We start from the raw sequence: 10,876 nt of genomic DNA on the forward strand, positions 1-10,876 counted from the left end.
TCTCAAAAAAGTGCTTTTGGAGAGAAACTATTTTTTTCTGCTTCTCCAAAACTACTTCTGTTTCTCCTCAAAATCACTTTTTTCTTTCCAAAAGTTTGGCCAAACGCCTCAATTTTGGCCAAAAGTGTTTTTTGCAAAAAAAAAACACTTTTGGCCAAAAAAAGAAGCTTGGCCAAACAGGCTATCAGTTTATGTTAACATATTTCCTTTTTGGTCTGTTCCAAAAAGAATGACCCCTTTCTAAAACCGAGACTCAATTGATAACCCTTACAATTCTACCATAAATGAGAAGGTTTTATAACCACACAAATATCCTGGACCCCTTTTTAACTTGTTTGAGACTATAAATTTCAAAAGTCTTCGCTTTTTTCTTAAACTTCATACTCAATCAAACAGGTTCACATAAATTGAAACGGTAGGACTACTTACTACCTTAACCTTAAAAATAAATAAATAAACAAATAGACAATTACCAAAATGTAGTGGCGTAGAGTGCAGTGGGAACCCCTGTAGTTTGAGATTGAAAGAAAATTGATTGATTGATTTGATAAAGCAATTGAGTTGGATGGACAACAATGGCACCTAATACAAGTTTAAATTCATGATATATTGTAGTCCAATTTGTAGCTTCTTAGCTACTAGCCTACCACCACCACAAAAAAAAAAGGTAAAAATAAAAAAAGTATTAGTATTGCCAGACAGAGGTCAAAGATTTTTATTTTTTTTAAAATGAGGGGAAGAATCAACGAGATGAGTGTTGAGGAAAATTTTAAACTCAAAATGTTAGAAAGTGCAAAATCAAAGAGCACAAAAGCTATTATATTTATTGCAATGAAAGTTATTGTCGGTATTGGAAATGTCCTTAGTTACCCCCATTAATTTCATGGCACAAATTCAGCATTGAAAAATAAATATTTAATTATACCATTTTGGAAAAGAAAGCAGAGGTCTAAGTAATTTGATAACCAACCTTTTTTCCTTTTTTAGTCAAAAGGAATTAACTTTACCTTATCTAATGTGATAAGGTTTAACTAAATACAAAATTTAAGAGAAAAAATAACGTTTAATACTCTATTTTAAACGTGCCATGATGTTTTTATGAACACAAAAGCATGTTATTAAGGAAAAAATTGAAAGTTAAAATTTATTTTCTTTCAAATATAAGAAGGCATTTTTCTTTTTTAAACAAATTGAAGAAAAAAATGCTACATAAAATGAAAGAGGGAGTAATATTTGCATCACTTGCACTACCAATATATAAAAAAGCACACCAACTTATGGGCACAACTGACTACAAGATTTTGACTTAACAATCACTGGATACATGAAACTACAACACAATTACGCCTCAGTCCCAAACTGTATGGATGAAACTGAAGCTGATATATACATCAATTGATCGATCAATTACTCCTCCAATTTCAAATTAGTCAAAATCGACTACATTAATAGTAACATTTTGGATCGCTCTGTTCAAATACATTTCAATTTTGAATACTCACTAAAGAAGAATACAAAAAACTCATATGAGATCAAATTTTGTAAACAGGAGTGATACCCAAAAGATGGAAACACTTTCTCATGACAACTGCTGTTGCCTCGCATAGCAAGAGCCTGCTTGTTTCCTCCGCTGAGCCAACCACCTGCCACGTTCCAAAATGTATATTCGTAAATGCTAGCTATCAACTTAAATACCATATGTACTCTACATAGTATCTTTCTTTTGGTTAAATTATCCGATATCCAAAGTCGGTCTAACTGATCTGAATATGCGCCAGAGAGGCCTGCTAAAGGTGTGAAGTGCTCTCTACTGGAAAAACCTTCTCGTTAAGGGTGGAGGGATCTTAGCTACCCCACCACACCCCTCAGCGATTTCTACATAGTATCTTCACCACTTTTCAAGATTTTCATGAATCTTAGACAATGAACTATTATTATTTGGTGTTTTATTAGTGGTTTCGAGCTGGTCTATTTGCAACTTAAGCCACGGGTTAAACGGGTGCACAACATTTGTTTTCAGCATTTCTTTGGTTTACATTATTCTCAGCTAGGAGAACTTCATACCTGACAGTTGGTATAGAATTTAGTGAAGTCTTCAGATAATTTGTAAAGATATTCACACAACAAGTTGGGCAAAAGATTGGTACAAGCTTCTTCAACAATCTGCAAAATGAGATGGCAAAATTTACTTGATTAAAACTTCGTTCCTAGAAATCGAATAATAAAAACCCGTTTAAGTGCTAACAAGTAATAAAATTCCATATATTCTTACTTCAGGAAATTGGAGCAAATGGAGTCCTAACATGCGTTCATCTTGATGAGCCAAATCCATCGCCCCACTCTGTCCAACGAAAACGATTCAACAATCACATATAGTAATTCTAACGCCACTGTTGTAATTTTAACATGATTGAAATATCAGTTAACATTGATAAACTATGACATTTATTATGTGTTTGCCTACTTCAATGTTTCTGGGGCGGCCAAAAGGGGCCTTAGAGAAAACGGTTAAAAATTCTTGATAAAGAAAAGTTCAGTTGGAGCACATAAAAAGGATGAGATTACCTTTTTTAACTCCTCTATATCTCTACCGGATTTCCTGATAATTGAACAAATGCGAGCATGTGCATACAGCAAATACACAGCGGTATTTCCCTGCCCATAAAAGAAAAATAAGAGAATCAAATTTCAAACAGAGTAATAGAATACAAAGGCTGCAGCAAAAATAAGTAATTGAACGAACATATCCCTACATATTGAGAGCGTTCATAAATGAACAAGCATCGGCTCCTCAAATTGTAAAAGAAGTCTGGTGTAATTAAAGAATTGAACTTGGGTTTAATAACTCGTTGAAAATGATTAACAGATTTATTCATTTAATCGAAGGGATATCCATTCGCATACCTTATCACTAAGCATCTGATCGAAATTGAAGGTGTAATTAGTCAACCTGTTGTTCTTCAGGTCAGCATATCTGTTTTGGGGTACCAAAAGAAGAAGAAAAAGGTCAAAACCCTGTTGAGACAACAAGAAAAGCATCAAAGCAAATGCATAGCAAAACTCTCACTATGTTTTTGCCAAGATTGTAAATGTTCTTTTTAGCGCTCTTTTTTAAGAATTACTTTTTCGTTCTATATGGCATAATTTGACTAGACTCAGAGATTAAAGAGTTAATTTGAGTTGTTTGTCAGTTGATAAAATTTTGATTTGATAGGTAGAATTACAGATTATGGATTAATTTTCAATTATTAAATGAATTTGATTTCTTAAAACTTGTAATACTTTTATTGGAATAAAATTGATACACACAAAGTATTTTACTCAACAGAAATTGGAGAGTGCATTGCCATAACTAACAATGTAATTTCTTCTTACGCATAACACTCCCTTTATTCCAAGTTAACAGTCTTTAATTTTTCGGTAGTCAATTAATATCTCCACTTCTACAGAATAAGAAAACGTTCTTCTAAGAAAAAGTTTTTAGATTTCTGGCTTTCACTAAAAGTACTTACATGGAAAAGACAACTGCGATTAATACACAAGCATGAGGAAACTTACTTAACAGCACCGTATCCTACTGCTTCAGCAGTTTGATCCAGTTCCTCAGCTGTCCATTCTTTAGCCTTACCTGATAAGACAAACATGATATAAACTTGAAGTGGTACTCTCGCACAATTGCACAACATTATTACCCATAGTATTTATAAGGAAGAAGCTATTACAGGCAAAAGACAAACAAGTAGAAAAAGAGAATAACAACAAATAACATAGAGCAGACCTCTTTCTTCAAGTGCTAATTTACACCGGCTTTTGGCCTCATCAAGCAAATCAACAAGCTTCACCACCTCAGTACTTCGCGTACGGAACCGTTTCCCGTCTTCTCCTAAAACTAGACCAAATCCGACATGACTAGCTTTGGGATAATCATTCTCGTTTGAGGGAAGCCAACCCGCACGTTTTGCAGCCTGGAAGAAGAAAAAAACATGAGAATAATGCTCAACCCCAATAAAGCTGCTTGATTATCTCATACGCTAACTGCGGAAAAAGAAAACAGGTATCGATATCAGAAACTTACAGAAAAGAACATTTCAAAGTGCTCTCGCTGGCCAATGTCAGTCACATATATCATCCAGTCTGCTTTTTCTTCATTAAGCCGATACCTACAAAGTTGCAGATAAGACGCCTAAGTGAAGTATACATCTCTTCAAACTCTAGTAGCTTCTGTACAAACTCTAGTTATATCCTTGATGAGAAAATAGGCTATAATTGCAAAGCCGGTCAAGAAACACGAATTGCAAACAAAACTAACCATAGAGCAGTAAGATCTGTTGAGGCATAGTTGAAACCACCATCCCTCTTCACAACAATAAGAGGTATTTTCTTCCCTTCAATAAAGATAACACGAGCTCCTTCACTTTCTTCAATTAATCCTTTCTCATTAAGCAACTCCAGAGCCTTGGGAATATATGGATTATAAAAGCTTTCACCCTAAAAGAATCCATCAGCCTTTGGTTCAATCCAAGACATGTGCACAAAAGGCTCAATACAAAACAAAAAGCAGAAATCAGCTGGAAAACCCTCCAACAACAATCAATTCGTCTGAAGTCCTTATACAACATATAACAGACTATCTATACATTCAAAAATGAATAGTTCATTTACCGAAAAGTAATTCAATACCAGAGACGATATGGTCCAATTTCAATAAAACCATAAACTGTTTCCTTTGACCTAAATACACCAACTTTTTTTGACAGGCAAGTTGTAAACCAAATTCAGGACGAAATTAGTTTAGAATATACACCGAGTTCTTTTACTCACCCCCCCCCCCCAATAAGTTTGCATCATCAATAATAATCTATAAACACCACCAAGTCTAAGAGTGACATGACCAAGAGCAGTAAGATCTGTTGAAATTGGACATGACCAACCCAGGCAACAGCATTTACAAACCATTTTTCGTCCATTAAATAATGAGTGAAATGACAACTCACTATTCAGATTAATTCACTTTTTTTTCTTTCTCAGCAATTATCACTATTCAAATCACAAGGGAGCTGCAAAATAAACAGTACAAATTCCAGTGATATTTAAACACTCAACGCAATCTTTTTCTTTTGAGATTTCTCCTTCACAAAGGAAGGGGTAAGGACAGCCATGTTAAAATAAAAATATGCGGCTATATTTCTGAGGAATACCACTCTTGCAGTTATGATATCTGCACATATTAACAAATTACAATTTAATACATAAAATAAACTAAAAGACACATCAATCTCTACTGACTATCTTACGTTCTAGTCCCCAGTAACTAACATAACCACATATTTTATTTTATTTTTAAGAAGGTAACAGTAAACATAACCACATATTGCAGTCCGCCAAAATCTGCCACACATTATTTTCTGTGCATTTCATATTTCACTATCTTCTGAACTACCAGAATCACTTCTTTATAAGTCAAAGCACAAGGATGCAAGAGACAGAAAGCAGATTCACCCTTATCAGGAGCTAAAGTTGGCACACACTACCTGTCATTTTAATAGCATGTAGCAACTGAAAAGCTTGACCATGGCCTATGAGGAGGCTAGGCAAAAACTAAAATGGCAATCACATGATATGCGAAAGGCAAAACCAGGATTACTGCATGTCTCCATAGAGTCATCACTAAGCAATTAAGGTGGAAGAAAAAGCTGAAGGCAGTACCTTTTCCTCTAAGTGAACTCCAAGTCTCTCATACACCTTCTGAAATTCTTTTCGGCTGATTTCACATATTTGCGCCCATGCCTTCCTATACTTCTCCTCCCCACCCTGTGAGACAAGCACATGCACAGATAAGACAAATGCATCAGATACAAGTATGATATGTAATCTCTTTTTCCCTTGAGCAGCAACACAAGAGAAGCAACAGAAACCCGAAAATGTATTCATCCCTCCCCCTCCCACGACGACAAAATAACTAGTCAACTGTGCATGAGCTCTCGAAAAAGATAAACATGATATAGGTATAAAATAAAAAAATAACAAATAAAAGCTCACCTGAAGACTAACAACTGCCTTTTGCGCCCTTTCCTTAAAATCAGGATCACTATCAAATCTTTGTTTTGACGCCTTATAGAATGCCTAGAATAAATGAGAACAATGATTACCACGTCAAGTAAAATAAATTTCTGCCTTTACATCGACACAAACACCTGCTCTCCGAAAGAAAAACTCAAGAAACATGATTTAAGACGTGTTTTGGAAACGAGTAAGCTCAATATTTATTTGCATATTAAGCATTGGAGGTTGCCAAATATGTGCAATTCTAAATCTCAAAACTTTTTACAATTTGCTAGTCATGGCCAATAATTGCAGCCTCAATGTATCAATACTTAATAATAGGTCAGGGAATAACTGCAAAGAAAGAGCATGGGTATACAAGGGAAAGAATTCCACTCTAATAAGAAATCCCAATCCAATGCTAGCCTTTAATATGCACTTTGCATGCTTACAGAATGCAAATGGAGATAACAACAGGAAAAATACGGTTCGATGAATAAGAGGCAATAGACTCACCTCCAGATCTCCAATCGCTGGAGTACTACCAGCTTCCCAGTTAGGAAATTTTTCAAAAAGGAACTCAATTAACATTCCAAACTGCAAAAGATATAACAGGTATTAGGCCCTAAAACAAATTCGTAAGGCAACAAACATTTCTAGTGAAAGACATACTCCTACAGTAAGGCAATTTTAAACATAGATGAAAATAATTCATTCTTCACTGTAAAAATCCAATGAACTACATTAAAAAAAAAAAAATCTTCCCCTTGAAAACAAATTGAAGTTAGATAGCTCTTTGCTTCTAACCATTAGTTACATGCACTTAAATAAATTACTGACACCAAGACAATCTTGTTATACATTTAAAGGGTAAATGCACGATATCTTGTAAGCTTGTAAAGAACAATAGCTGATCGAGCAGCTCAGATAACTACTTTATTGGTTTGAAGATAGAAAACACTTGTGGTTCTCTCATATGATTACGTTGAAGGACGAGCGGAACAAAAAAGATTTGGAAGCAAAATTGCCAATAGATATATCCCATAGGTATTACTCATCGGAAGTGAATAATAAAATGAGAGATTATTGAGCATGAAATTACCTGTGTGCCCCAGTCACCCACATGGTTTCTCCGAAGAACTTCAACATTGGAAAACTCCAGCATACGGGCTAAAGTGTCTCCAATAATAGTAGATCTTAAATGACCGACATGCATCTCTTTTGCTATGTTGGGTGATGAAAAGTCAACAACCGTCCTTTTAACAGGAAGCTTCGGTGCCCATGTCTCGATGCCATCTATTAGCATCTTTTGAACGCTCTGCACCAGTAAGATAGAAGTGTTATCATATGATCCTAACTAACCAACTAAACAACTGCCGACATAAATAGAGCTGGTTAAAAAAATTACCTTTGCTATCCATTGCCTTGCTAATACAATATTAATGAAACCAGGTCCTGCTATAGAGCAATTCTCTATCATGTCCGACCCAGGAAGATTTTCTACAATTGCCTAAATTTTGAAAAACTGATATTTAGTTGCTACCTTTCACTTCTAGTATCATGTTTAGAAAAGAAATAAGAGATTAGCAGGATATCAAATCACCTTTCCAACAGGTTGAGGACCCTTGAACTGTGTACCTTTGCCTTTAATTTTATTCCACAAGCTCATTGCATTATTGCTGTCCAAAGTTACATAGTGAGAACTTAGAGGAACTAGTTAATTTATTTACTTACATAACAAACAGCTAGAAGTCTTAGTAAATAGCCTTTAACTTAGAGCATAATCGGAGTAATCCATACCATTGGTAGTCGCCATTTTTTGGATCATTGCAAATAGCAACCAAAGGCGGCACATCTGAAATATCAGGGAATGCTGCTCGAAGTGATTCCTCAAATAGCTTCGCTAATTGCTGCTTTAGACTCCCAATACTTTCTTTATCCTGTTCAGAGAAGAGGTGGGCATAAATAACGTCCATGTTTAGCAGAAAATTTCGAGCGCACAACCTATCTGTACTATTTAGGGATGGTTACAAGGATATTATATTATGAGATTGTGACTTACAGTTTCCATTGTTGATATTGTCTTTGAAGATACTTCTACCGCACTGAAAAATCTCCTAGATGTTGCTCTGAGAATACCTGTCTAGTGTTACGACAACCATAACAGAAATTACTTAAAGCAATCCTACATTGCATATAAAGGAAATAGATGAAATACAGTGAAATAATCAACCTTTGGGAACAATATTTTAACACATAAGGTAGTACCAACAACTTCAGAAGTCGTAATGTGCTGTTTCTAAAGGTGGTGGTTAACATGGAAGATCATAATAGTTCATGGGTGTGTTTGTTATGAAGGATGCTTTCCAATTTCCCCATCTTTGGTTGGCTTATATGTTTTGGGAAACATTTTACTCATGAACTCATTTTTCTACAATTGGAGGAAAATGACTTCCCTACTAGAAGGAGGGAAAATCTTTTCCAAAACTCTTTTTCGACCTTCCCCACCCTCACCCTCCACCACCACCCAATCCCCACCCCCGCTCCCACCCTCACCCCAACCCCACAACCTCCCCCGCACCCCTACCCTCGCCGCCACCATCCCGGCCCCTAGACGCCGACCTACCACTCTCCCCCGCCCTTACCCATTTCGTCTCCCACAATGTTTGCCTAATTTAAATATTTTCTGCTACCTAACTAAACACCAAAAAATTTAAATAAGTAAGAAACCCACTTATTTTTCAAGAAAACATTTTTCAAGGAACCAAACATAACCCATATGGGCATCTCATTTGACATAATTTATATTATATAACAAGTGTTTAATTTACTATCAAGAAAGACATACTCCCTATTTCTTCTTTTGTGTTTGTTACTTTACTCGTCAGTCCATCCAAAACTGCTACTTCCTTACTTAATGAGCTTCAATTGTGAGTTCTACAACATTTTTCTCGTGACCTCATGACTCGAGATTGAGAAAACTTGCTAGGTCCTTCGGTTGTCTTCTTTCTTAATGAAAAGAACTTTTTTTTTATAACCGAGATATTCCCGAGGGCTACTAGCGCAAAGTTTGAAACTAAATAGGTAATGGGCCCACACTCCACACCTCTACTGTTCTCCACTTAAATACCATGCTATTGTTTGCGCCTTTACGGCGGGAACCTGTGATGTGCGCCTAGCCCACACATCAAGCATTGCACTCTTACCATAAGACCAAAGCTCCGGTGGCAAATAGAGCTTATACACGACATGTGCAAAGGCGGATGCAGCATACAAGTGTCGGTTTCATTGAAACTCAGTACTTCCGACGCGGAGCATGAATTTATGTGTAAAAGTTCACTAAAATTACAATAAATAGTAGATATGAACCTATAACATAAAAAAAATCAATGGGTTCAATGCTAAAACCTTAATATTTGAACCCATAACGCTTAAATTTTGGATCTGCCTCTGGACATATGTGTTAATGGTTTTGTAAGAGGTTGTCCAATGGATTAGTCGAGGTGTACACAAGTTGGACCATACGCCACAATCATTTAAAACGAACAAAGCGGTGTAGTATATTCCATTTATCATGAACTACATTACAAACTTGACCAACATCCCTTAGGAAGCCACTGAGCAAGCTACAAGGGTTCAGCCACATTACCTTAAAAAATAGGGGGAAGAGTATAATAATGACCCATTTAAGTCAGGGTTAACATTACATAGAGACATACATTCCCAGTTTCAAGAGTCAACGTCCACTGCATAGAGCTACAGTTAAGTGAAATTAAGCTCAACCCTTAAGCTATACTCCCATAAAAAACAGCAAAAACACACCCAACAAAGGACAAAGAACCAAGTCTAAGCAGTAAATAACCATAAATTCCCTAACTTTTCAAGAAAACAATATCCAAAAAATATATATAAATATATAAATTCTAAGTTCCACAAGTTAGTCCCTTTAACACCAATAGAAAGAAAATACTACAAATTGCATTCATACTTTTGTCCAATTACTAGCTACCCAACCCAAGAAAAAACTCATCAAATACTAAAAGAAACAATCTTTCTATAAGTTACATTATAAATAGTCAAAGAAAATTAAAGAAAAACATTAAAAAAAACAATAACAACTACACCTCAGTCCCAAACAAGTCCGGGATAGCTATACGAATCCTCATTTGTCCAGAAAACAACAACTTTTCAATAAGTTACATTAACAAAGGCATAAGAAATTAAAAAAAGAAAAAAACACCATTATCCTAATTTCATCAATCAAAACCAAAGTGAACACAAAACAAAATTTAAAAAAAAAAAAAAAGGAAACCCATAAACAGACTAAGAGAGACGCTTACGGGTATTGAGAGAAAAAGGAGAGAAATTGGAGTATAGGAGCTGAGCAGAGGGAGGCGGAGAAAGTGAAAGCAAAGGTGGAAGTTTGAGTGACAAGGTAAAGCTGCTCATTCCTTTGTTTGGGTTTTATTTTACTTTTTTTTTAATTCTGTTTTGCCATTTTAGTATTGGGGGCAGTGTTGCGTTGGTCTTCTGTTCGTTAGGGTTTTTGTAGGGATTTGGACATTTGTATAGGAGCTACTAGCTAGGTCTCATTTTCCAATTTTGCATTATTACTTGGAAAAATTACGCGACGTATCAATCGTTGATACAGGTTATATTTGTTGCGCAGACGAATAATGTTGACACAAATTATATTTATTGCGTATTTGAATGCAAGTGATACAAGTCGATAATAATTAAACAGTAGCTACACATGCTAATTACGTAAACTATAGTTATTAGACTCTAAACTATAATGCTTTATGAAAATTTCTCTTATTATTTTACAATAAGA

General features: G+C 35.4%; 1 protein-coding gene across 6 annotated transcripts; it reads right to left on the reverse strand.

Annotated features, from left to right (window-relative positions):
• Positions 1-1,299: 1,299 nt before the first annotated feature.
• On the reverse strand, positions 1,300-10,582 carry LOC107776459 (arginine--tRNA ligase, chloroplastic/mitochondrial-like). Of its 6 annotated transcripts, none has more exons than XM_016596360.2 (19): positions 10,383-10,523; positions 9,692-9,798; positions 8,105-8,181; positions 7,843-7,982; positions 7,646-7,721; positions 7,451-7,552; positions 7,145-7,360; positions 6,559-6,639; positions 6,040-6,123; positions 5,707-5,811; positions 4,310-4,488; positions 4,076-4,160; positions 3,779-3,965; positions 3,559-3,628; positions 2,905-2,974; positions 2,566-2,655; positions 2,273-2,341; positions 2,065-2,163; positions 1,300-1,643 (listed from the first exon to the last, which is right to left on the reverse strand). In XM_016596360.2, exons 3-19 carry the CDS (start codon positions 8,111-8,113, stop codon positions 1,533-1,535), a joined length of 1,773 nt encoding a protein of 590 aa, XP_016451846.1. In that variant the 5' UTR covers positions 8,114-8,181; positions 9,692-9,798; positions 10,383-10,523; the 3' UTR covers positions 1,300-1,532. The 6 variants fall into 6 exon arrangements, with proteins under 6 accessions (XP_016451846.1, XP_016451844.1, XP_016451845.1 ...); XM_016596358.2 differs by having other exon boundaries at positions 8,105-8,185; XM_016596359.2 differs by having other exon boundaries at positions 8,105-8,185; positions 9,692-9,788; positions 10,383-10,513.
• Positions 10,583-10,876: the final 294 nt, after the last annotated feature.

Source organism: Nicotiana tabacum, chromosome 8 (assembly GCF_000715075.1).
Source record: "Nicotiana tabacum cultivar K326 chromosome 8, ASM71507v2, whole genome shotgun sequence".
In the NCBI taxonomy this organism is placed as follows: domain Eukaryota; kingdom Viridiplantae; phylum Streptophyta; class Magnoliopsida; order Solanales; family Solanaceae; genus Nicotiana; species Nicotiana tabacum.